A 26,622-nucleotide genomic window follows, 5' to 3' on the forward strand; every position below is an offset into this window, starting at 1 on the left:
CCCCTTTGAACCCCGTGTCTTTGCTTCGTTTGCAGCAGTGGCAGGACTCAGGCAGAGCTCCCCTGAGCCTGGAGTGTTTCAGGATCCCCTCTCCCAGTGGCTCAGTGCACCCCAGGAGGGTTGGCTGCATCTCCAGCTGCTCCAAACACCCTGTTCCAGCCATGCAGGGACTGCCAGCTGCTTTTGGCCACGTGCATCCAGGGCTCAGCCCCAGCCCAGCTCTGCCACATCAGCTGAGGTGTGAGACCCCAGCAGGCAGGGCTGTGCTGAGTCCTCAGGATCCCTTGTGACATCCACAGCTCCTGGGTGTTTTGCTGTGGCCTGGCTCCTATCCCCTCTTCCCCAGGTCCCTTGGAGGTTGCTGTCCTTGCCAGACCCTTTCCCAGCAAGGCTGTTCCCCTGCGCTCCCCAGTCAATAATTAATTTCAGTCTCTTGTTTGTGTTGCTAAAATAAACAATGTAGGAGGGATGGTTTCACCGGGGGTGCCTCTTGGACAGCCTGGGCAGGGCCTGGAGCTGGGGCTGGCCCTTGTGAGCTTCCCTGCATGGAGTTCTGCTGGAGCTGCCACCCTCAGTCCTGCCCCGCTGAGGTGAAATGGGCCAAGCTGGTGGGCCCTGGAGTGGGCCAGGGCTGTGCACCTCCTGTCCCAGCTGTGGTGGGCACATCCAGGCCACATCCACTCTTGCTGGGAGTGGGCATGGTCTGTGAGATGGGGGGGGTGCAGCACAGAGCTACCCAGGGCACACAGAGAAGGGATTGAAGAACCTTAAAGAGAGACAACTGCCTGAGAAACACAAGTGAAGCCACAGGGAGACCTGGGTGGTGAGGAGGGGAACGTGCCTGTGATCATCCCAGGGCCATCAGGAGCCACAGGATTGGAAAATCATGTGCCAGACCACAGACCTGGTGATCTGACTGGTCAGAGAGCTGATGGGGACATGGCACAGCCCAAAAGTGTCACTCTGGCTGCCCTGTGTGTCCCCAGGAGCTCAGGGGAGGCAGCAAAGGAGGAAGCATCTCTGGCCTGTGGTGTTACCCCACTGCAATGAGTGGGTGCCAGGGCAGTGTGACCCCAACTCCACCAGTCCCCCAAGGCCAGGCAGCACAGCCTTGGTGCATTTCCCCTCCCCAGCCCCTCATGCCATTTCACAGCCCTGTGAGCAGCCTGGACGCCTGTGAGCTTGACACCAGCCCCCAGGAGCCTGGCTTTGTCACCTGCACCTGCAATGCACAAGGACAAACAGCCTCAGCAGCTCCCCAGGGAGTGCTCAGCAGCATTTCTGCCCATGTGGCAGGGGACACTCAGGACAGGCACCTGGGTGAGTACTGGGGGATGCAGCACATCCCTGTGGTGTGCCAGGAGCAGAGCTGGGGGATCTTCAGTGCTGAAGGGGGAGAAGCAGAAACAGTGCAGGGGGACAGCCATCCCCTGCAGAGCCCAGTGCCAGCGCTTGTTCACCACACCCAAGCCCTGCTCCATCACCACCTTGTTCATACCTGGGTGCTTCATCATCCCCTGACCTCCCCTCATCCTCCTCAGAGCCACCCACCATTGTTTGTTCCCAGCTCCACCAGCACGGCATGGTGACAAAATCCTGGCACAAAATCCTGAGCTGCTTCCTTGTGGGGATGTGCCAGGTCTGGGCAATCCTTGCACAGCCTGGTTCAGGCACCAGCCGTGGCACAAGTGGCTCCTGAGCTGTGCCCAGAGGCTGTCCTTGCCTTGGTGTCACCCCACAGCTGCTCTGCAGCCTCTGCACGGCTCCTGCAGCTGGCCCAGCCCCTCCCTGGCCAAGCCCAGCCCCTGGGGAGGACGTGAGGCTCTGGGTGAGCCTGGGCGGCTGCAGAAGCCAGGCAAGGCAGGGAGGTGTTCATGGCACCCCAGAGAGTGGCTGGTGACAACATCCTGAGATGTCCCAACGTGTTCCTGACAAGTGGGATGTGGGGTTGCAGCCCCCAGGCCTCTGAGCTTGTTCAAAGCTCAAACCCTGCTGAGACCAGGAGCAGTTGGGCACCTTCTACATCCCACAGCTGCTTTATTCTCACCCTGCACCTTCTCCAGACAGGCAGCCATGTCCTCCAGGTCTCTGAGCTGGCTGAAAACAGACACCAAAGCTTTGCTCTGGGCAGTGCCAGCTCCTGCAGACCCCCAGCAAAGCAACATCCCAAACTGGGTGGGCTTATAGTGCTGCCAGGCCCTGGGCATGGCCAGCACTGGGGTGGCACAGAGGACAGTGACCACGTCCCCCCAGCCATGTCAGTGCATGGGACAGAGGGACAAGGGGGCTGCAGTGGCCTGGGGACTCAGATGGGCTGAGTGTGGCCCTGCTATTCACCTGCAAAGGTCTGGTGGCACAACTTGGCACAGTGGCCTGGCATGGCAGAGATGTCCGTGCCCATGGAGCTCTCATGGCTGACAGGTCCCTCTGGCCTCGTGCTGCTCCAGCAGTCAGCCCAGCCTGTGTGGGACCCTGTGGGCCAGCACTGCATGGCCTCAGGACTGAGCTCCCAGCCAGAGCTTCTGAAACCAGACAGCCCCTGAGGTTTTGGGGAGAGAGAAGAGCCCCAGCCATGCTGGAGCCCAGGGCATTACCAGCAAAGGAGCCTGAGAGCCTGCAGCACGTCAGCAGTGAGCTCCTCACAGAGAGAGCTCTGCTACAGCTCCTGAGACAGTTCCACTGTGACCAGGAGAGAAATCAACTCTTCACCCCTGCTCCAGAAGGGGAGAACCTGGGCAGCCCCTGGGACTGGGCAGGAAACTCCAAATCTTGACACCACCCCCAGTGGTGGGTCAAGGGGGTTAAATCCCACAGTGCAGGATTTTACCCTCTAAAACTTTTATGTCCTGAGAGACCCACAGGTCCCATCCCCAGACCTGTGGGTCTCTCAGGACATAAAAGTTTTAGAGGGTAAAATCCTGCACTGCAGGAGGGACAAGGGCAATGGAGGTGGCCAGGATACTGGGACACCAGGGGTGGGTGGCTGCTCCAGTGTCTATGAGGGTGACATGGACCCAGACAGCTCACTGCAGCCTTTTAGGAGGCTTCAGTGCATTTTCCATAAGGATTTGTGTAAGATTGCCATCCCAGACACCTCATGCACCTGTGCCATCCATGCAGGTCTCTGGGGAGCCCAGCCTCTCTGCAAAGAGCTCTCCAGTAACTGGCCCAGCTCTGCTGCAAGCACCTTCTGGAAATTTGCTGCAGCTGGGAGCCCTCAGCAGTGGTTTTCAGGGAACAAGAGTGGTGATCATCTGCAGCATGTCTGTGACCTGAGGAACCTTGTACCAGGTCCCCACAGGCATGGGGACATGGCAAGGGGAGCTGAGAAGTGTGTGGAGAAGGCCAGGGCCTGGGGATGTTTCTCTGGGACCCACGGCACCAGCCACACCCAGCCAGCTCATAGTGGTGCCCATGGAGTTCCCCCAAACTGAAGTGAAAGATGTCCAAACGGGAGAAACATCTCAGCTTCAGCTTTGTCACTCTGGCAAAATTCTGTCGCCTTTGCTTTGTGGTTGTGCTCAAAGCCAAGGTCACAACATGTGAGGTGGGACTGGTCTGGGACTGCCAGGTCTCACAAGGGATCAAGTGCCAAAATTGCTGCAGGCCAGCCTTTGCTGCCTGTGGAGAAGACAGGAGGGCACAAGGCCACCACAACACGTTGTGCTGCAAGGTGTGAATGAGGCAGATATTTCTGATCTTACCTACAGCATTTCCCACTCAGAGTCTAAACTTTAACTTTGTGCTGTGGCAATGTCTCCCACTAGATTGTGCCTTGACATGGGGACAGCCTGCCTGTCCCACTGTCACCTGCAGCTGGGCCACTCGCTGTGACACAGGGAGGAGAGGAGCCTGCAGGGCACACGGCTGTTCCTGCCTGGGGAATGGGAGCTGTGTGCTCCTGCCCAGAGTGACCCCAGCAGAGCTGCCAGGGCAGGATGGGACCCAGCACAGCCAAATCTCAGAGCAAGTATCTCTGGAGCCCTAGGGGCAGGTGAGAAGTGACTGAAAACCTGTGGCTGTGTTAGAATACTGCTCTTTTAACTGGTCCCTGCAGTGCAGCTAAGACCACTGGAGCCAGATAGGTGCCTTCATGGTTCCACAGGCTCCCTGGTCCTGGGGCAGCCAGAATCCATGGCATGGGCATTGTGGGGCAGGACATCGGCCTGAGCAGGGCATCATGTGGGCATCAGCTGGGACACTGGGTAGGGAAAGCACCATGTGCAGGACAGGGACGAGATGGTGTCAGGGAGGCCTCAGAGCCCCTTCCAGGACCTAACAGGGCTCCAAAAGAGCTGGAGAGGGACTGGGGACAAGGGCATGGAGTGACAGAACAAGGGGGAATGGCTTCGAACTGCAAGAGGGGAAATTAAGGTTAGATATATAGAAGAAACTCTTGCCTGTGACGGTGGTCAGACCCTGGCACAGGGTGCCCAGAGAAGCTGTGGATCCCAAGCAGTGCCCAAGGCCAGGGTGGACAGGGCTTGGAGCAGCCTGCTCTGGTGGCAGGTGTCTCTGCCCATGCCAGGGGGTGGAACAGGATGATTTTTACGATCCCTTCCGGCACAAACCCCGCCGCGATTCCCTGAGCCCGCGGCTCCCGGAGTTGCCCAGCGCAGCAGGCCCGGCCCGGCCCCCGGCTGGCCCAGCGCGGCCCAGGCCCGCCCCGCCGCGGCACCGCCCGCCCAGTCCGGCCCGCCCCGCCCGCCGCCGCCAGGTGCCGGAGCCGCCGCCGGGAGCCGGTAGGTGCCTGTGGGCGGTGGGGATCGGGGCGGGACCGGCGGGGCCCGGGGGGATCCGGGGGGCTGCGGCGGGAAGGCGGCCCGGGCCCCCTCAGCCCCGGCCTGGCCGCGGCGGCCGTCCAGCAGCGGGGCCGGCTGGACACACCGGAGGGAGACGCTGAGAACCGGGGGTGACACTGAAAAGAGGGGGTGACACCAGGCGTGGGGGGACGCTGAGAACCGGAGGAGGGATACCGAGCACGGGGGGGGGGGGGGACATTCGGCACTGGGGGGACACCGAGCGCAGACGGGGACGCAGGCAGGAGAAGACCAGCGAAAAGGGATGGAAATCAAGCCCTGGAAGGGCTCGGTGCTCGGCCGTGGCTGCAGCGCTCGCTGCGGGGCCGGGGAGCTCCGGCTGGACGGGGCCGTGGGCCCGGAGAGCAGCGGGAGGCAGCCCTGGCCTCGCACGGGCCTCTATCGCTGACCAATGTCGCAGGGTGCTGTAAAATCTTCCAGAGCTCCGGCTCTGTGCCCTCAGCACTGCCGGGAAGGGCTGGGACGGGAGGGCTGGGATGAAATTTAATCGGGTGGAAAGCGAGGTCGCGTACTTGGGAAAAGACTTCCCGGTGTAAGGCGAGCGCTGCTGCCCGGCCGAGGTCATGAGCGGAGAACGGCGGGGGCTGCAGGGAGGGCACAGCTGAGAGAGGAGCAGATGTGATCCGGACAGATCCCACTGAGAGAGGAGTAATTGTGATCCGGACAGATCCTACTGAGAGAGGAGCAAATGTGATCCGGACAGATCCCACTGAGAGAGGAGCAAATGTGATCTGGACAGATCCCACTGAGAGAGGAGCAAATGTGATCCGGACAGATCCCACTGAGAGAGGAGCAAATGCAATCCAGACACATCCCGGGAGAGCAGGGAAGCAGGCCTAGGAACTGCTCTGTGTGTTTCCAGTTAGCCCTGCTCTGAGACCAGCTCGCCCAGTGGTCAGGGATGATGAGCCTATTTTAGAGGAGCCGAAAGAAGCTGAGGTGTCTTGACAAGCAGGAAGAGAAGTGATGATGGTGAGGATGATATTGGCAGTGTGAAATGAAGAGGGCTCCTTCAGTTAAGGCATAGTGTGGCACAGCAACAACAGCAAGGAATAAACATTAGTGGGAAGTTGTGGGGTTTTTAACCATTAGAATGGTGAGATCTGGGTTCTCCCTCCCAAGGGGACTGGAGAGGCAGAAGGTAGCAGCTGTAAGGCAGTGTTTGGTTGCTTTAGGAAAAGCACAGAGGGCGTGGTGGTTGCTGCTAAACAGAGGGATGAGGTTGGGATCCTGGGGAGTGGGAACATGCAGGCTGGGATGGACGCTGCCATGCCAGTGTCCTCTGCATCCTCCACATGAGCCATGCTCAAGGTTGAACTTCTCCAGGTCCCTGCAAGTGTAGGTTTGTGTCCCTTGGCCAGAGGAAAAGCTGCTCTGAGGTGGTCTTCTTGCACCAGTGAGAACTGGGGAGGGGACTGGCAGTTGTCAGTTCTAGGCTGAGCCTAAAATATCAGGTGGTAGAGATGAGATCAGGCATAATGATTTTAAGTAGCAATGTTTTAAATTATAATTCTAGTGGGTTTGGGCTGAGTGTAGAACTCTGAGAAACTCTTTGGGAATATGCACAAGAGCCTCCTGTTTGTTCCCTTCACTCAGAGTACTTAAAATGGGGCTTTAATTTCAGCAGGGGCCCTGCTGATTTCAGAGCGTGGCCCGAGTAGGCAGCAGGGAAAACTACAGTGAGTGTTACACAGACATAGCATGGTATATAACCAAGTATGTCACTCAGTCATGTTCAGGAGTTACAGGCTGCAAACTTCCCTCTCCCAAAGGCTGCTCTGTGTCAATGTTGTGGTGACATCCATGTGCCCCAGGAAGTCCCCAGAGGTGTTCAGCCGTGTACCTGCTCTGTTCTCCTCAGGTGTTCCATGAGGAGCTAATTCCTGCTTGGAGGCAGGCAGGTGGTGACTCCATGGCTGTGACAAGGGCAGGGGGATGGAGCAGTGTCCCCAGATGTCCCTGAGCAGTGCCAAGTGCTCAAACGTGCTCAGTCCTGCCCAGTTGCCCTCAGAGGGCTGGTGGAGCTGTGTGTGCTCAGGGTGGTGCTGGGAATGGGACGTGTGTGTTCCTGCCACAGGTGTGACAGGGACCGGTCACACTGAGGGAGCTGCTCTGATTTCAGAACCCTTCCTAATAAGATGGAAGACCATGCTGAGCTTCTTGTGTTCCCTCAATGGGTCTTGCACCTCAAATTCAGTTCTGAAGCTCACTTCCTTGTGTTCCTGCTCTGCTCTGTCTCAGCTGCAGTTCCCAAGGGAGGGAGAATGTCTCCCTCAGCACCTGGTGTTGGTTTATGAGCATCTTTGTGAAGGTCGCTTCCAAATCAGCTTTCTCTGAAGCCACAATGGGCACTGCTTTCCTTCTGGATGGAGCACAGGGGGCAAACACATCCTGGGAGCACAGCTAAGGGCTCCTGTAGCTGAGGAATGCTCAGGCAGGGCTCAGATTAAAGCCTGTCCACAACATCTGGATGTTTTGGGGGCAGTTTATGTCCTTGTCATGATGTTGGCACCTGCAGAAGTTTTGCCACTGACAGTCTTACTAACACAGCCAAAGAAGGGATGAAAGTAATTTTATTTTGTAAAAGAATATAATTTTTTTTCTTTTTAGCTGTGAATTTAGCAGATAAATGCATGTGTTTAAAGGATGGTGTTGGTCTTTCAGTATGAGGATGAGTGGTTTTGGGAGGAAATACACAAACTTGTTAGTATCTGCTCTGATCCAAGACTTGTTTTCTGCTTGTGGGTAAAGAGAAGTATGAAATGCAGAGTTCTGTGTTTGTGCTACATTGTACAGCCCTATATGTGATTTCTTATGATTGCTTTAATCAGGAGAGACTATCCTGAATTGAAAAAAAACCTAATTTTTTTCAAATAGTGAGTTTTGTGGGGTCTGCAGTGGGGCTGGTGCTTCGCTCCTGCCCTATTAGCAGGGCTCTGTACCATGTTAGAATTTTCCTGTACCTTTCCAGGAAAGGCTGGTGGCTGCCAGGTGAGCCAGAGAGGCAATAAATAGCATTTGCATAATAAGGAGATTAAAATAATGACAAAGCCAGCAGGACTGAATATAGCTGAGCTTCCAGACAGGTGTGCCAGCTTCTCAGAAGGTGTTCTCCCAGAGTGGGCTGAGCACAGGGTGGGCAGGAGAGTCAGGAAACAGCAAATAGATGCTGATATGTCTGCTGGCTCTTAGCAGCAGTCAGTGATGTCCCAAAAGGACTTGAATTTTTATGCACTACTCTTCCCTTCTCCCTGATACAAGAACAGTAATGGTTTGTATGGGAACTTTAGTAGTTTTGCAGGACACTGGTTTTGCTTCCAGGACCTGATTTTGCAGCTCTTATGCAGCCTGGAGCCAATCAGCTCTGCTGAGGGTTTCAGAGCAGGGCCCCTGAGCACACAAGTGTGCAAACACAGAGCTCTGTGTACACTTTTTCCTTCAAAAAACACACAGTGAGCAACTTCTGCCTTGGGATGTGCTGTTCACTTGCTGTTTTCCTGCTGTTCCCAAGCAGCACAGGGGATCCATCTCACAGCTGGAGAGGAGCAGTGCCACTTCCATGAGCACTGTCAGATCTTTCCATGCCCTGCATAGGACCTGTCTCCTCCTCTGATCAAAGGGGATGCAACTGGAGCAGCTGCCATAGGAAACCACCATCCATTTTCTCACCAGAATAAAGTCTCTGAGGCAAGGGGAGCTCAGATTTTATTTCTGGCATGGAACTCTCAGGGTGCTGTTACAGTTTTGCTTTGGGCCCCTTAGTTCTGAGCTGCCTTGTGGCTTCAGGGTTAAATTTGTGTGTTTGTGGTGGTGAGAAGCAGCTGTTTGAGAGCAGCCCTGTTCTGGTATTGGTCTGGGTGGAGGATGGAGGCAGGAGCAAAGTGCTGCATGCTCACATCTCCACGTGGGGCACTTGAGTGCAGCTGTCTTTAATCGAGGCTCTCTTAGCAGGCCTGCATTGAGGGGAAGAAAATAAAAGAAATAGCCCTAAAAGGTGGCAATGTGATGAACATCTTAGGAACTGTGCAGAGCAGCTGCTGGCAGTGCATGTTTGACTTTGTACCACTTGGCATGATGGAGCCTGAGATCATCAGAGAATGAAGAGCTGACCTGGGGCTTTCTGTGCAAATTAAGGAATAGATTTCATTTTTACTGTGATTGCTGGGCATTAGTAATAGTTCTATCCTTTGCCTCCTTTGTACATAAGAAAATGGAATATTACCGGGTTCTCCTATAGATTTTAGAGATGTCTTGTGCAGGCTGCCCTAGAACAGAGGCTGGACAGAGTTACAGAATAAAGCAGGGATTTATTAGGAAGCCTCAGTGGATCCACCTTGGACAGCACAAGAGCCCAGCCAGGGCTGCACCCAAGATGAACCAAAATGGTCCCAAAATGCCCAACCAGTCGTGGTGTCTCTCACTTTTATAAGTTCTGCTCCATTTGCACCTTGCAGTTCATTGTCCCATTCCAGCTTTAGCCCAGGCAGTCCCACCCTGCTTGTTTTTCTCTCTCCAGCCCACGGTGTTTGTGCTCTTGGGCTGAGATTTGGATCATTTGTCCTTGGTGCCCAGCTGGAGCAGGAATTGTTTTGTCTCCCTGCTCTATGCACAGAGTTCACCATCCCATAATGTGAAGCTCAGAAGTGCAACACTAAAGCAGCACAGAATGTGAAAAATATAAAAGCTAAAACCTGAGATTAGGATAAAGCATTTGTGCTGAGATGGGGCTCCCACTGCCCTGAACTGTCTCTCCTGTGCATGTTCCTGAACCTTCTTTGACACCCAGTCTCTGCATTTAGAAGGAAAATCTTCCTACCTTGCACTAACAGCCTGGCTCCCTATTAACACTTTTGGAAGATGTTTTTACAAGAAATATTCTGCTTTAAGCTTACACATTTACTGTTCCATCCTGCATTCTGTCTTACAGTCCTAAATTCCATCACACCTTCCTGTGATTCATGCACATCAGCCCATGCTGTGGCTGTGTTTCATCTTCCTTTGCTCCTTGCATTTTGCAGAGAAATGAATTTCACTCTCAGTTGGAGCCATGAGAGCCTGTTTGCTCTGGGACAGTTTCCTTGAGCTGTCACTCTGGACTTTGTGTCAAGGTTGGCTCTGTGTGTGAAGGGCTTGTGGTTTTCCCAGCCATTCCCAGAGCTGGGAAGAGGTGAGCAGTCACACCTGGGCACAGGAGATCTGCCACAGGCTGGGGACAGCAGGTTTTGTCCTCTGGGGACCCATTCCCCACAGGCAGCAGCTCTGAGGGGCTTCCCCCTTCCTACCTTTGCAACTTCAATCTGGCAGTACCCACAGGGCAAGAGAAAATGAATTTAAAGGTGTTTTCCAGATACGTTTTCAAGCACAGCTGTTTGCTTGAAAAGATAGATGTGGCAGCAACACCCAATTTTCCCAGGCATTGTCCTGGGCAAGGCTGTGAGAAGATCAGAGAAAAGAATGATAAACAATTCTTATCTTCCCTTGCTGCACCTGTTGTTGTGAACATGTGGAATGTGTTATGGAGATTTGTTTACCAAAGGGTGATTTCTTAATTGGTCAATGGTGATGGTGTTTGGATTCAAGGACCAGTTGGGTCCAGACTGTCTGGAAGGGTGATGCGTTATATACTTAATGAGTATAGTAAAATAAAGTGATTGCTCAGCCTTCTGAGAAGCATGGAGTCAATGCTAATTATTACCCCTTTGGAGATGCCATGTTACAATAGATAGACACCTCCCTTCCCTGATTTGTGAGGGATCATCAAGGAATTGTATGAGAAACAAGCCCCTCATGGCTCAGAAATCTGTTCCTCCCAGAGCCCCACAGCTGGAGAGCAGGTGTAATCTCTCAGATGATGGGTGAGTGAACAAGATTACTGTCCTGGGGAGAATTATTGTACAATTTATTTGATTTAGGTCACAGAACAAAGATTATCATGTGGGAAGAGTTTAGCTGGGGGCCAGGCAGGCTGAGCTGGATGTGAGATGGGAGCCCTTGGCTTTGGCTCCTCTGTTCATAGAGCTGTGGGAAGCCCATCCAAGTGTGTTTTACCTCCTGCCCTTCCACTGTGGGGAGGGGAAATGTCTCCTCACCCTCTGCTAATGGCATCCCTGAGATGGATCTGCTTTTCCAAAGGGAGAGCTCTTGCCCAGCCTGTAAATCTTTTGGATGCTAATGCTGCAGAGAAACAAAACTCAGGGCACAAACTGGGAGCAATTTGTGTCCTGGCAGCCAGGGGCTGTGCTGGGAAGCACCAACAACTTTTCCTGGTACAACAATTTGCTTCCCACAAGCAGAGGGAGGGTCAGATGAATTTAATGGCAGTGCCATTTGTTTGCAGAGCTTTTGAAAATAAAGATTGGCTAATATGTTCTGGATTGACTTGCTCATATCTCCAAGACCCAGAACAGCTGCTGTCCCATGGTTTTTCTCCTTCCCTTTTGGGTTGGTTTGTTGTGGGTTGTTTCTTTTTTTTTTTTTCCAAATGGCCATGACTCAGCCCTTCCCTGCTGCTCTCTGAGTTTCCTGCTTTCTGAATAGGCTATTCTTGGGACAGCAATTCCTGACAGATAGGAACAAGGGGACTGTTGTGTTGTTTTCTTCTCTGTTTCTTCTGTGGCCTAGTAAGTGCTCTGCTTCCCTCTGATTTTTGCCTTTTTCCCACATTACTGAATCCTCCGAAATTGTTGGATGTCATCTGGGACACATTTTTGCCCTTGTAGCAGAGGAGCCCTCTCAGACATGATCCAGGCTTGCACAGCAGCAGCTTTTCTTTCCCAGCAGGATGCTGGGGACAATCCCATGGATGGTTAGTTAGCATGGAGGGTTAGTTTTATCTATTCTAAAGCTTCAATCTGACTTGGTGTAGCCCCTCCAAGGAGCTGTGCTTGGCTCTCCAGTGGGCAAGGGGTGGATCCAGGTGAGGACCAGCACGTGGTGCCACGTCCATGGAGGGTCAGGTGGCTCAGCCTGTGTGTACTGTGACAAGTAAAGGGAAAATAGCACCTAGAATTTAAAAACAATGAAAAAACCCTTTCTGATGGCTTTTTTATTGCCCCCCCGTGCAGATGGATGATGGATGCTCTCTCTAAAACACTTAGTGGTGCAGTTACCCAGCCTTTTGAAACAAGAAGCTTTTGGATTTGTTCTGAACTTTATTCCTCTTTAGTGTGGGCTGGGGAAAGTCACCTGCTGTGGCAGGGAGCACCCCAGGCCAGGTGTGCTGGCTGCTGCTCTTGGTGTGCACTTGGAAGTGAATGAGTTGTCTAAAACTGAACAACCTTTGCTGGGTTTAGTTTTTTTAAGACCCCAGCTCTTTCTGTCAAGCCACAGTTGTATGTGAGGGAGAAATAGCCTAAACTGTTGTATATTTGCCTTGAAAATACAGTTGGCTTTTTGGAAAACCAGAGGGACTCTATGTTTTCTCAAAGCCTGTAGTTACCAAGAGAAATTTCTCAGACTAGAGGGCTCCAAACATAGGGGCAGTGTTCTTCCCTAGCATCCCTCCACGTTTTTGGATATGCTGGATTGTTGTTAAGCCAACCAAGAGAAAAGCTGCTCTGTGTGTGAGGAGGCTTTGAGAACATTCACTGCCAGATTAAATTAGCCTTTCTGAGAATAAATTAGTGGTTGTGATGCAGGCAGCCCCACTCTCTCCAGCTGTAAAATCTGTGCGTGCTGGTACCCGCAGCAGATAAATGATGTGTTCAGGGCTGTGCTGTTAACAGGAGATTACATTTCTGGCTGGGGATGAATGAAAAGCAGCCAGATAGATTTTATTGATTTTTTCTTCAAATGAGAAGCATTTCCTTTTAAAGCATTTAATTTTAAAGCATTTTCTTTTAAAAGGAGGGGAAAATGAACCCATGGGATTCAGTGCAGCTCCATCTTGGGAGGAAATGATGGACAAGAGCCAAAGCTGCACCCCTGCTGCAGTGGCTCCAAGCTGGGATGGTTTTGAGGTCCTCAGGGGTGCCAGTCACCCAGCTCATGGCAGGAGGGGAGCTGGATCCGTGTGTTGGAGGGGAGGATAAAGCCTGGAATATGGAGTAGGGGATGGGATTTTGGCTGCTGCCCACTCTTCTGGGCTTGTGTTTTTAGCTGAGCACTGGATAAAAAGCTGCTGCTGGTGTGTGCATGCTGCCCTTTTCTTAGAGGCATCTTTGGTTTGTCTCCTGATTAACTAAATGCCTTTATTCTGCTTTGTGTTGTATCAGGAAGAGCTCACAGGAGGCTGGGCCTGTGCTGAAGGCTCAGCTTGTCCTTCCCACCTGCCCTGCTGGGATCACTCAGCTCCTCCAAAACCTTCACTTAGGCTTTGAACAAGAGAGAAATAGATTCCCTTTCCTGCTGTTAAATATCAGCCTTTTCCCTGGGCCTGTTGCAGGTCTTCACAGAGGTGTCATCTGGGGCATATTTGCATTTTGGGAGCAGAGGTTTCCCCCAGAGTTCGTGGCTGCCACAGGGAGTGTTAATTGAGCCTTTCAGTCTCTCCTTGCCACGATTCAGGTGGTGGGAGCTCGGTTTGGAGCTGCCTGCTGAGCTGCTGTGATGTGAGGGAAAGCAGTTCCCATCGGTTCAGCGTGGTAACCGTGGCAGCTGCTCTGCCTTCCTCAGGCTCAGGAGAGGATTTGAGCAGCTGAGCTGTTTACCTGCCCTGAGGGCATCCTGCTATTATGGGCTTGAATCTCCCCTGTGCCATCCTGTGCTGGGGGAGCAGTGACCTGTGGGATCTCAGCACCTCAGGACTGATGTGCAGAGTGGCCGAGATCACCCTTGGGGGGCTCGGAGGTCCTGGGATGTTGCCAGAAGTGTCTGGTGGCTGGACTTTGATCCTGCACAGGAGACAACACCTGTATGAGGATGGGAGGATTTCACTGGGTGAATGGTGGAGGGATGGGTTAATTAGAGTGTGAAACACAGGGTTTAGGATCTCTGTACAGGGGGGTCTAGAGAAGTAAAATGGAGGAATTGGGGCGTGTCCTGTCCTTCTTCTTCTTCTTCTTGGCCTCCATCTTCTGTGGTGGTGGTGGCACTTTGGGATTGGTTATTACTAAAAGTGCACTGGTCAATAAGGGTAGAAGGTATTGGGGAAATAGGTAAATATTGTATAAGTAGTTTTGGGTATAAAGATAAGTGACCGCCCCGGGGGCTCTCAGTGTGCTCATGGCTGGCTGCTGTGCAGACCTCTGTCGGGCCGAGAGAAAATCTTGTAGATAAAAAACTAATAAACACTGAAGACCGAGAAAAAACCTGAAGCCTCTTCTTGTCCTTTGGAGCACGGGCTGCCCAAGGCCATCCCGGGCCTTTCCAGGCCATTAAAACAGCCGAGAAAGAGACAGTGACCCTGCCTCAGGACTGCTCCAAAGCCCTGCCCAGAGATGGAGCAGTGAGGCACTGAGGGGTTCTGTGACAGAGAAAGGGCTTGGAAGAGCCCGGAGCAGGGACCTGGGGAGGGATGTGAGGGCTGTGCTGTGTGTTAGGGCTGCTTGGAGTCCAGCTCTGTCCCAGATTTCAGTGGGAGCTTTGGGGAAGGGGTTATGAAGGAATTGGCAGGAACTGGTGCTGCAGATTGAAACCACAGTCATGGAGGAGTGAAAATGACTTTGCTGGACTGGCCAGGTCAGGTGGGAACTGGAGGAAGAACTGGGGATGGCAGGAGCTCTGTGTAACTCAGGGGTGCCCAGCACTGGGCACACTCAGTGGCTGTTGATTCATCCCCTTTGGGACATCATCATCCATCTCTGAGCAGCCCAAATGAGTTGGGCTTGGGAGCAGGGCAGTGCCAGTGCCCTCCTCCTGTCCCAGTGCCAGGGGACAATCCAGCCCCGTGCTGGTGGCCCTGGGAGAGGTCCCAGTCTGAACTGGGCAGTTCTGTGGGAGCAAGGAGGTGAGTGTGCTAACAGGAATGGCCTCAGCATGGAAGAGTTCCTCCAGTGCACATGCTGGGATGTGTGTGGCTGCTCCTTGCTGGGACTCAGGAGACATCTCAGACCTCACACACACGATCCTGCTGAACCCCAAACCCCTCTCCTTTGCAAAGAGTGAGCCTGGGCCTTACATAAAACTCAGTGACACAGGGCATTTCTCACTAGTCCTCAGAAAAAGTGCAAGGTGACATTGTACCAGTTAAATCTGAGTGTCAGCAGCTTCCCTGGCACCAGGCAGGGGGATCTGTGAGCATGGGAAATGCTCCTGCTGGAGACTGGAGCTACAGTGACTGCTGCTCTCCTCAGTGCCTGGCAAATGTTCTGTACAGCCCTGAAAATGGATCTGGAATCACCACCAATGTATTCCAAATTATTTCATTGTGTTGCAAAATCTGCAAGGGAATTCTGAATACGCTCTTGGGCTCTGATTAATTCTGAAGCTGAAATGCAAAACTGCTGATCAGCTCTGATTCTAATTTCTTCCTCCCTTGGAGCTCTCTGTGTCATTTAATGGACGTCACACATGTCCTCAGTCTGATTCAGCAGTGATGTAGCTCTGCTATTTGACTTTCTCTCAAAAATTGTACAGAAGGAGGGAGAAATGAAAGAGTGAGTGTTTAAAGAAATAAAATATTTTTAATGTGATGTTGGAAAGGGAATCTGTAAAACCCTGGGCTTTGCTGTGAGACATAGTAGGTACTCATTGTGTATTCACCTTATCTGTGCTGGTCTCCCCCAAATGGGAGACAGCAGGAGATGCTTTTTTGTGTAGGTAACTGAAGAGCAATACTTGGTGCCTGGGAATGACCTGGGGTGCTCCATGGAGAACCTCCAGGCTGCCCAGTCTCCAAACCATGAGTGCTGGGAGTGGGAGGGACTGACAGTGCTGCCTTTGATCCCTTCCTAGCTCATCCCTAAGCCTCTGTTCTGGGCTGCCATCAGAGGTGAGCTCGGATCTGTGACTGTGCTTAAGAGCTCTGGATCTTCTCCTGACCTCCTGAGGCTCCTGCTTGCTGTTAAGCTTCTTGAGCTGGGGTATTTTTGTTTGCTTGTTTCAATGAGCAGCTATTCTTGTGGCACAGTTGTGCTTCACGCTACATTAAAACACACTCTTGGAGTAGATGTTGGGTTTAGTTGCTTGAGATTCTGGCAGGTTGTGTTATCACTGTTATTAACAGATATCAAAGGGATGATGTAATGCAGGATGTGTCCCCTCAGGGGGGAAATTAAGTAGATACAGAGGACTGGAGGCAACAGCTGCTGCTGTCACTGGATGCTTTCCCATGGATGTTATCAAGTGTGAGCTTGGATCCTTTGTGAACTGCAGTGAAAGTCTCACGGAGAAGCTCTCTGCTTCCCCAGGGGTTTGGCTTGCAGCTCCCTCCCTTTCTCATCTCTCTGGAGCACATTGGTAGGATGCAGAGGAGCTCAGCTTTACCTTTAATGTTGCTTTAATCACATCCATGAGCACACCTGGTGTTTTGCAGCCTGGCTTCTCCTGTGCAGCCAGGAAGGGTCTGAACAGGGAGCACCTCCTGAGTGGGACAGTGGCAGCCTGGGGGGCTGCCTGGCTCCCTGCTTGCTCTGTTCACAGAACTGCCTTTTGGGGGCCAAATTCAGCTGCCCTGGTGGTGCAGAGTGCTCTGTCTACACCTCAGCTTTTCCCCAGGAAGGGCTGGGGTCCAGTTTTGAAGTGTTGGGGTTGTGACCCCCTCGTCCCTTGCAACCCCTCGTGGATGTCACCGTGAGCTCTTTGCCAGCGTGATGCTTCCCACAGCCCTGTGGCACATCCTGGGAGCCAGCAGCAGAGAGAACAACCCACCCCAGTTTGTTCTTTTCTTTTTGGCCGGTTTTTCTTTAAATATCCAGGTTAAGCAGGTCCTGGCAAGGCTGTTTCTGCAGCCCCGTGTGAAGAGCCAAGAGTGCTTGGTCAGCCCATCGGGAGGCAGCGCTGGAGAGAATCCCAGAGGCGGCAGCAGGTCCTGCAGGCGTTTCTCCTGCACTTAACCCTTCGTGGGAGCTGCAGATGGAGCCTCCTTGTTTTAAGAAGGGAGGATTTTGTGTCTGGTTTCCCTGATATCCATGAGGAGGAGCTGCTGGATGTGGTGATTTGAATCTCTGGCCAAGGACAGCTGAGCCGGGGCTGCGCTGTGGAGATGATCTGATTGTGCTTTGGATTTAATGCCCTGGCAAATCTTGCTTTGGATACAGCACCTGGCTGGCAGCGAGGATCCTGCTCTGAGGTGGTTTGTGTGCTGGGTGATGGTGGCACACAGAAGGTCACAGGATTCCTGCAAGGTCCCCAGGTAAAAACTGCAATGGGGAAGCTGCTCCGGAGATCCACGCACTGGAGAGCAGAGCAGGGAGCTCTGGCTGTCTGACATACCTGCTTCAAATGATGAAAAACCTTCTTCTGCAGCATTCCTTTGTTTTAAAGGAGAGCTGCTGGCCTGCCTTGCCAGCTGAGCTTTCTGTGCCTGCCCTGAAGGAACAGCCTGACCCTCCTGGAAGAAGGAGTTTTCTGCAGCTGAAATCTTAGTGCAGAAGTGTGGAAGAAATCTGCAGTTCTGGGAGCAGCCTGGCTGTTCCTGAACAGTGAGTTTGTGCTGCCTGGCAGTGACTTGGACTTGGGAAAACGCAGCTGAGTTGCTCAGAAAAAGAACAGAGCTTTCCTTCAGTCCTTCCCTGGGGTTTGTTTCCATCGGCGCCGTGCAGAGCGTTGCAGCATGCGCCCCCTCGCTGCCTTGGCTGAGAGCAGGCTGAGGAGCTGAGGAGGTGCTGCCAAGGTCAGCAGTGGGTAAAGGAGCGGGTACACGGTCAAGGATTGCCAGGACATCCTCTCTGAAGGAGGCTGGAGCACTCTGTGCTGTTCATTCCTCCTCCTGGTTCTGGGGAGGTGATGTGCAGGCTGGGGGCAGCAAATGCGCATGGGAACAGGCAGAGCTGAGGGGGAGCTTTGGCTTGTTTGCATGGAAAACATCTTTTTGTTGTTCTGCATAAAAACCAGGCAGAAATAACCACTGGCAGTGCTTGCTCAGCAGAGATTGGTGCTGCCTTTCCTTTGGAGGTAAGAGCTGTCTGGTGGGATTGTGTGTGGTGGGAGCTGAGCCACAGCCCTGCACAATGTGCCAGAGGGCACAGCATGGAGAGGGCAGAGCCTGGGAGCTCTGGGCACAGCATGGAGAGGGCAGAGCCTGGGAGCTCTGGGCACAGCACAGGGAGAGGGCAGAGCCTGGGAGCTCTGGGCACAGCATGGAGAGGGCAGAGCCTGGGAGCTCTGGGCATAGGAGGGAGAGAGCAACATCCCTGTGAGGTCTGGGCACAGCACAGAGAAGGCAAAGCCTGGGAGCTCTGGGTTCAGCACAGGGAGAGGGCACCATCCCTGTGAGCTCCAGGCACAGGTGTAACAGGGAATGTGCAGCTCCAGGCTGGGTTTGGAGGTGCTGTTCAGAAATGTCACTGTGGAGGAGGCTGATAGGGATTGGGATTGCCACAGTCAAGGTATGGCTCTGTCCCCCTCAGCACACCCTGCCCAGCTCTCCCTCCTTGCTGCCCCTAAAGCTCCTTTTGAAGAGGAACAGACTTTGGCTCAAATGACATTTTGGCAGCCTCTGACTGGCCTTTTGTGCCTTCCTAGTCTCAGTGTTTCCCAGTTTCTGGAGCATGTCACCTGTAGCACACAGGTATCTTTCCTGGGGCCAGGAAAACTGGGATGGTGTTGGCCACAATTCTGTTCCTATCTCTAAAGCATTTCTGAATGCTGGGCTCAGTGAGGGCCCAACATCTTCAGGCCTCTTGGCTTTTAAAGCTGTATTTCCAAAAGCTTGGAAGCTGCAATCTGCATCTCTTTGATGTGCAGTGAAGCTGAAAGTGCTTGTATATTTTCTCTTATTTATTCATTGAATTTTAGTGTGGCTTTTTTCCTTTTTCAAATATCAGAAATTCTTTTTTTTTTCATGGAGGAAGAGCTCCAAAAAAATGTGCAGCAGCAGCAGCTTTGGAAGTGTCAACGTCACTGAACGTGGCTGAGTGTGAGCAAATGCTGCTTCCTGTGTCAGGGCTGGAGCCACTGCTCCCATGGAGGAGGCAAAGCTGAGTTTGTGGGCATCTCAGCCCCAAGTGCAGCAGCAGCAGCAAGGACACACAGGCTGTTTGAGTGTGGGATGGAGCTCAGAGCTGACTCAGAGCTGCTGGGCCAGCACTGCACCAGCAGGGCTCACACGTGAGCTGGACCTGCCAGCATCTGCTCTGCCCTTGCCAGGTTTGTCCCACCCGTGGAGATTTCATCTGTGAGGAGGCAGCCTGAGGCACAAGCAGCTGCTGCTGGGGAGGAATGGCAGGAGCAGAGCAAATCTGAATTAACTGTGTCCATTCTCTTCGTGGCAGTGTTTGTTTTATGGTGTTACCTGTTCTGGTGGCACAATACTCCCTGGTCCCACTGCACACCAGTTGTTTTTGGTGGGTTTGGAAAGCAGGTGGGACGTGCAGACCTTTCCATGTTTGAATCCCAAACTGTTTCTGCAGTGATGTAACAGAGGGAAATACAGCCAGCATGGGACACTGGGACACTGCACCCTGACACATCAGCTCCTCTCATCTGCTGGGAGTTGCTTTGTATCAGTTTTGAGCATGTCAGTGATGGGAACCAGGGCTTTGGGGTATTGATCAGTGCCCTCTGCACAGGGCATGGAGGGACAGGACACAGGGAATGGCTCCCAGTGCCAGAGGGCAGGGATGGATGGGATATTGGGAATTGGGAATTGTTCCCTGTGAGGGTGGGCAGGCCCTGGCACAGGGTGCCCAGAGCAGCTGTGGCTGCCCCTGGATCCCTGGCAGTGCCCAAGGCCAGGCTGGGCAGGGCTGGGAGCAGCCTGGGACAGTGGGAGGTGTCCCTGCCATGGCAGGATGGTGGAATGAGATGAATTTAAGGTCCTTTCAAACCAAACCAGTCTGGGATCCTACAATCCCTCAGTTGCTGAGCTGGGGGTGCTGAGCACAGGAAGGAGGTGGGATACAAAGCTCTGTGTCCCCACGGGCAGGGCTGGTGCTGCCCACAGTGCCTGGGCTGTGTGAGAAGCCTCAGACAGCCCTCCTGGGGCTGAGAGCTGGGATCTGAGCAGGGCACCTGGAAATGTGCTGCCATCTTCTCACCCAGAAGCTGCCTGGAATGGTCAGGGAGCAGAGAACCAGGGAGGACACGGGGACTGAGGCCATGGCAGGGTGGGCCAAGCCCTTTCTCTGTGAGGCTGTGATGGAGCTGTGCTGGCTCTGTCTGTCACACTGCTGTGCCCCAGCAGGTTCATGGGAATCTTTTCCATTTTCTTTAGCAAATATCAGTTCCCTGGGGGGCATGGGGGGTCCTTTGCCTGGCTTTGTGTTTAACTGATTGTGCTGGTTCTGCTTCCATAGTGGATTTATCCTCTGTAGTTAGTTTGCAGAGGAAGCCAGTAAAAGCTGTTCTTCCAGTTGAGAAGAGCTAATCTGCATTTGTAGCTGGAAATAGCATCTCCTCTCTCCATCCTGCTCTGATAACCAGCTCCTTTTGAGTCTCAGGAGCTTGCAGTGAATCCTTGCTCCAAAGGACCTGCACAAAACATTGGTGATTCCATCAGAACTTCAACCTGGTCATTTTGGATGGTAATTTTGGAATACTGCAGAGCTGTCAATGGTGAGGGATTGCTCAGTGCCAGGGGGAAGCCCAGTGTCCCCTGGTGTCCCACAGAGCTCTCTGTCAGAAATGGGCTGAGTTTTGTGCTGCTCACATTAAGATGAAAGAAAGCACAGGAGAGAAACAGCTTCTAAGAGGCTTAGAAGCAACAGGCTTTATTTTCCTCCTGGGAAGGGCACACAGCCAACATCTTGCTCTTTACAGATCTCTCTTAATAAGCAGAATATTGCATTAGGAGCCAACTGAGGCTGCCAAGTGTGAGCAGAAGGGCCCTGCATCCCTCAGCTTCCCTCATCCCAGGGCACGTGTGGCTCTGGCAGCCAGGTCTGGCAGCCCCTGGGCAGGGTGGCAGCTTCATGGCTCCCCCTGGGGCTGTTGCTTCATCTCACGGGTGTGGATGGCGTGCCTGGTGAGGCCTCCTCCTCTCCTGCCTTCTCTTGCCAGCTGCTTTGATGGGGGGAGTGCTGAAAGATTATGATGGGAAAGCAGCATGTGAGCAGGAATGGGAGGAGATGTGGTGTGGGCACAGTTGGCAGGGAGGGAGGGAGGGAGGGAGGGAGGGAGGGAGGGAGGGAGGGAAGGAAGGAAGGAAGGAAGGAAGGAAGGAAGGAAGGAAGGAAGGAAGGAAGGAAGGAAGGAAGGAAGGAAGGAAGGAAGGAAGGAAGGAAGGAAGGAAGGAAGGAAGGAAGGAAGGAAGGAAGGAAGGAAGGAAGGAAGGAAGGAAGGAAGGAAGGAAGGAAGGAAGGAAGGAAGGAAGGAAGGAAGGAAGGGAGGAAGGAAGGGAGGGAGGGAGGGAGGGAGGGAGGGAGGGAGGGAGGGAGGAAGGAAGGAAGTGGCGGAAGGAAGGAAGGAAGTGGCGGAAGGAAGGAAGGAAGTGGCGGAAGGAAGGAAGTGGCGGAAGGAAGTGGCGGAAGGAAGGAAGGAAGGAAGTGTCGGAAGGAAGGAAGGAAGGAAGGAAGGAAGGAAGGAAGGAAGGAAGGAAGGAAGGAAGGAAGGAAGGAAGGAAGGAAGGAAGGAAGGAAGGAAGGAAGGAAGGAAGGAAGGAAGGAAGGAAGGAAGGAAGGAAGGAAGGAAGGAAGGAAGGAAGGAAAGGAAGGAAAGGAAGGAAGGAAGGAAGGAAGGAAGGAAAGGAAGGAAGGAAAGGAAGGAAAGGAAAGGAAGGAAAGGAAAGGAAAGGAAGAAAGGAAAGCTCCCTGGTGTCCCCAGGTAAGCACTCTGGGGTGCTCTGCTTGGGCTGGGCTCATCCACAACCCCTGCAGGCACGGGCACAGGAAGGTCTGAGGCTCCTGGGTGTGCAGGGTTGGCTGCTTTGAGAAGAATAAATCCTCCTTTCCTTCACATCCCCACTGAGCTAAAAGGAGCACGGCCCAGTTTGAGCTTTGTAGGTCACTGAAGGAGAAGGCAGGCTCTGCAGTGTGCCTGGAAATGCTCTCTGCCATGGCAACTCTGCTTGCCTGGCTCTTCAGGAGGAAACTGGAGGGAGAAGCAGGAGAAGGATGATGACCCCCAGCTGCCCTGGTGTTACTCTTTGAAGCTGTGTGGCTTCAGCTTGGGGGGAGAAATTGTAGTCAGGAAATCTGGACAGCCTGGGGGAGACCCTGTGAGACCCTGTGACACCCTGTGACACCCTGTGACACCCTGTGACACCCTGTGCCTGTCAGGAACGTGCTCAGCCCCTGGGGGGATCAGGGAGCAGCAAGAGCTCAGGTGCTCCCCTGATCCAGGCACTGATTGAATTGCTGCTGCCTGGCAGGAGGCTGCTGGGTGGCAGGGAGGGTGAACTAGGAAAAAAGGAGTAGAATGAAGCAAAGCCATGCAGGTGAGGGAGGGATGGGTGTTCCTGCCTTGCTTGCCAAGTCTTTGGCTCTGCCTGGACCTGGCAGCTGCAGGTGGAGGTGGCTGAGCCCCAGGGACACCTCTGTGGGCACAGCTCAGTGCAGGGCTGGGGCAGGGCTGGCTGCCAGTGCGGGCTGTGCCAGGCTGGGCGGGTTGGCACGCTGTGGGCTGGCTGCCCAGCACGTGGCTCTGGTGCCAGCAAAGGGGACAAGCAGAGTCACATTTGCTCCTGGGCTCTTGGGTGAAGGATGGAGCTCCCAGAGCTCCCTGGGCTCTGACAGCAATGGCACCCTGTCCCAGCACTGAGTGAGCAGCCTCTCCCTTGTATTTCCCAATTTATCACATCCTACCAGCTCTAACTGAGCCACTGGACATGGGGAAATCAGGTTTCTGGATGTTGTTGCACTTCCTTGGATCTCAGAGGGTGTCAGGGGGCTGTGCCATGTGCCAGGGACACAGAGCCCCATGCCTGCCACTGAGGGGGCACAGGGGAGAGAAGGGGTTTGGTGTGGCAGGCAGGACAGTGCTGCAGCTCTGCCTCCTCTCCATCTCTAATTCACTTGCAATTCCTTTGACACAGACCCAGTGGAAGAAGTCACCTTCCCAGCTACCCTGCTCAGAGGAGCTGCTTCTCTCAGCTGTCAAGGCCTCTGAGTGTTGCTGCAGGGAAGAGGACAGGTAAATTCTACCCCATGTAAAGTAACAGCCCCAGCTGTTAAATATGATCTTACCTTCACTCACTGGGTTTATTTTGAAATGTTTTTGGAAATGTTCTGTGGCTTTGCAGCCTCTGTCCTGGAGTTTGTGCTTCAGGCTCAGGGTGGGGGTCCTGCCATCCCTCAGGGCACAGCCTTGTGTCACTGAGGGTGGAGCTTTGGGGCTGTGGGCAGCTCTTCCCCACCTTGGGCACCCCAGTGATGCAGCCAAGCCTTGGCACAGCACATTCCAGCCCAGCACTGCCCTGGGGTGTGGCCACACAGCCCAGAGCTGCCCTGATGAGCTCTGTGCACCAGGGGGGCTTTCCATGGAGCTGGCAGGAAGATTTTACACCTTGGGGTGGCTGCCTGCTCAGAGCCTGTGCAGCTTTGGGGCTGTACCCCTGCTGCTGCCCGGGGGGAGCTGGGGCTGGCGCAGTGCTGGCACCAGACCTGGCCCCTCTGCTCCTGTCACCTCCACCCCCAGCACCACACCAGCTCCATGTGCCACCGAGGCTGCCAAGGTCACCTGAAGGTTTCTGTCCCTGCAGGGCTGCCTGAGCCATGTCCAACGATCCCCCCCCGCCCTACCCGGGGGGCCCCTCGGCGCCGCTGATAGAGGAGAAGCACGGCCCCCCCTCAGCACCAGGTACTGGGGGCACTGGGGGGCACTGGGGGGCACTGCCACACACAGCGCCCAGCTGGGGCTGCCCTGGGCCTGCCTGGCTCCCTCTGTCCCCATGGCACCCCTGGGGGAGGCTGGAGGGCTCCAAGGGGCAGTGACCCAGCTCAAAGCCTGGCACTGCTCCTGTTCTGGGGTGAATTTGGGTTTCTTGTGGCCCAGAGCAGTGTGACAGAGTTCACAGGGGTCCCAGGATGAGGGAAGAGACAAAGATCTGACTCCATGTTTCAGAAGGCTGATTTATTATTTTATGATATATATTATATTAAAACTATACTAAAAGAATATAAGAAAGGATCTTATCAGAAGGCTGGCTTAGAATAGAAGAAGAAAGAATGATAACAAAGGTTTGTGTCTCAGACAGAGAGTCTGAGCCAGCTGACTGTGATTGGTGTTAATTAGAAACAACCACATGAGACCAATCTCAGATGCACCTGTTGCATTCCACAGCAGCAGATAATCAATGTTTACATTTTGTTCCTGAGGTCTCTCAGCTTCTCAGGAGGAAAAAATCCTAAGGAAAGGATTTTCCATAAAACATGTCTGTGACAGAGGAGGATGCTTAAGGGGTTGCCCCCATCTCTTGTCTGCCTTCCCTGCCTCCTTGGCTGCTGACTGTGTTTCCTTTCAGAGGGTGTCACCCCAGTGGTGGGACAGCCCCAGGGGGTTCCTGTCCCCCCTCCTGAGTTTGGACCTCCCCCATATGAGCCCCCCTCTCAGCCGGGGTTCATCCCCCCCCACATGCCCACGGATGGCTCTGGGCCCTACGTGCCACCAGGTGAGTCCTGCAGGGGCTGGGGACAGGGTGGGGGCTGGCAGCAGCAGCACCAGCGTTTCCTGGTGCCCAGGAGGGGCTGGAGCTGCCATTTGGAGCTTGCAGGAGGTTCCCTGGGATGGGGTGGGGGGCACAGGGCCTGTGGCAGGGCTGGCACCAAGGCTGCCCTCAAAGGGTGGGGTTGCAGCAGGGTCTGGGCTCTCCCACCATGTGCAGAGGGGCTCACTTGTTTGTGTTTCTCATTCACAGCAGGATATTACCCACCCCCAGGCCCCCACCCCCCCATGGGCTACTACCCTGCCCCAGGCCCCTACCCCTCTCCTGGTGGCCACACGGCCACAGTGCTGGTGCCCCCGGGAGCTGCCACCACGGTGACAGTGCTGCAGGGAGAGATCTTCCAGGGAGCCCCTGTGCAGACTGTGTGTCCCCACTGCCAGCAAGCCATCACCACCAAGATCTCCTACGAGATTGGGCTCATGAGCTTCCTCCTGGGCTTCTTCTGCTGCTTCGTGGGGTAGGTGCTGCAGGCAGAGCTGGGGCCTCGTGCTGGGTACTCAGCCTGGTCCTGGGTGGCCTTGGCTGAGCTGTTGGGCACAGGGGGGACCTTGGCACAGGGGTGGCACTGGAGCAGCACAGGGGTTCCTGGGTGACAGCCCCTCCAAGAACATCTCTTGCCCCGTGCCCAGGGGCTGTCCCAGCTCAGCCTCTCTGCCTGTCCCTGTGCTCCAGGTGTGATCTCTGCTGCTGCCTGATCCCCTGCCTGTTCGATGACTTCAAGGATGTGACACACACGTGTCCCAACTGCAAGGCCTACATCTACACGTACAAGCGCATGTGCTAACGGCACCCGGGAGCCTCTGGAACGCCGCCGGCCCCGCCCCGCTGCCGTCCGTCCGTCCGTCTGTCCCTCCGTCCGTCCCCGCGTGTGCATCGCCCTCCCCTCGCTTCCCGCCGGTGCTGTGTGTGTGTGTTATCCCGGCTCCTCCCGCAGAGCTGCCAGCACTGCCCCGGCTCTGCTCCTCCCCGGCAATCGCTGGGTTGGTGACGCTGGGGCACGGGGGAGGTGTGGGAGCTGCCCTGCAGTGCACAGGCAGGGGGGGCATCGCTCTGCACCCCGTTACCCTGCAGGTGTGAGCGAGGCCCCCTCACCTGGAGCAGCTGCTGGAGGTGCCCAGCCCGGTCCCACAGTGCAGGATGGGCTGGGATGGGAGCCCGAGGGGATCCAGGTGCCCTCAGGGGATGCAGCACAGCCTTTGTGGCACTGTCAGCAAGGGGCTCAGTGACAAGGACACAGGGCAGTGCCACACACCGGTTTCTGTGTGGTTCAAAGCCCCTGCCCGAGGGGAGGCAGAGCTGCCTGTAAGCACAGAGAGGGGCCCGGCAGCAGCCCCGCACCCTTATCAGCACCTCCGTCCTGCCCGGCGGCCGCTCCAGCTGCATGCGCCTCCTCCTCCTCCTCCTCCTCCTCCCAGCCCCGCCCGGCTCCGGGGGCAGGACAGCCCCAGCAGCCCCGGCCCCGAGCGCCAAAGCACACCCGGCATGTCCCGGCTGCCCGGCACGTAGAGTAGAGGAGTTTGTAACCAGGCTGCAGCTCCAGAGCCGCCCTGGGCCCCGCAGGGTCTCCTTGCATGTGGTGTAGGGGGTGTTTGAGCTCACTCACCTGAGGCAGAAGGAAGGGGCAAGCAGGCAGCCACAGGAGCTGCCAGCAGCGCTCCCCCAGCAGGGTGAGAGGGGCTGGGAGCCGAGTTCAGCCTCTCGGCTGCTCCTCCCGCCCCTGGCCCTGCAGCTCCCAGAGCAAAGTGGGGAGGGCTCTCAGTACACAGGTCTGCAAACACAGCCTGGCCTGCACAGGCAGCTGCTGTTTGCTCAGGGCTGGAACTGTGGCACTAGTCAGTGTTTTTATGTAAATAAATAACAGACCCTGAACCCGTGTGTGAAATCTTTTGTTCTCTCCTGCTAAAAATTTACAGCAGCTCTGCCTGCAGGGGAGCCAAGGATGGATGAGGGCAGGGTGGGAGTACAGGGGTACCAAGCACAGGAGGAAGAGCAGCAGCTTCCCTACCCTGCCAGGAACCCCTCACACAGGAGAGCCCCAAGCCCTGACAGCACCTGGCTGTGTCCTCAGCAGGGCAATGAGCCTCCCCAGGGAAACAGCAGGGACAGGGGGGTGCCAGGGCAGGAGTTTCTCAGGGACTGCATCAGTCAGAGACAAGTGAGACA

General features: G+C 54.6%; 1 protein-coding gene across 5 annotated transcripts; it reads left to right on the forward strand.

Annotated features, from left to right (window-relative positions):
* Window positions 1-4,688: 4,688 nt before the first annotated feature.
* Window positions 4,689-26,328, forward strand: CDIP1 (cell death inducing p53 target 1). 5 transcript variants are annotated; one of them, XM_063171220.1, is made up of 6 exons: window positions 4,689-4,742; window positions 22,831-22,928; window positions 23,497-23,594; window positions 24,259-24,405; window positions 24,652-24,916; window positions 25,132-26,328. In XM_063171220.1, exons 3-6 carry the CDS (start codon window positions 23,510-23,512, stop codon window positions 25,241-25,243), a joined length of 609 nt encoding a protein of 202 aa, XP_063027290.1. In that variant the 5' UTR covers window positions 4,689-4,742; window positions 22,831-22,928; window positions 23,497-23,509; the 3' UTR covers window positions 25,244-26,328. The 5 variants fall into 5 exon arrangements, with proteins under 5 accessions (XP_063027290.1, XP_063027295.1, XP_063027291.1 ...); XM_063171225.1 differs by having other exon boundaries at window positions 24,655-24,916; XM_063171221.1 differs by lacking the exon at window positions 4,689-4,742 and adding an exon at window positions 16,656-17,532.
* Window positions 26,329-26,622: the final 294 nt, after the last annotated feature.

Source organism: Melospiza melodia, chromosome 18, assembly GCF_035770615.1.
Source record: "Melospiza melodia melodia isolate bMelMel2 chromosome 18, bMelMel2.pri, whole genome shotgun sequence".
Classification (NCBI taxonomy): domain Eukaryota; kingdom Metazoa; phylum Chordata; class Aves; order Passeriformes; family Passerellidae; genus Melospiza; species Melospiza melodia.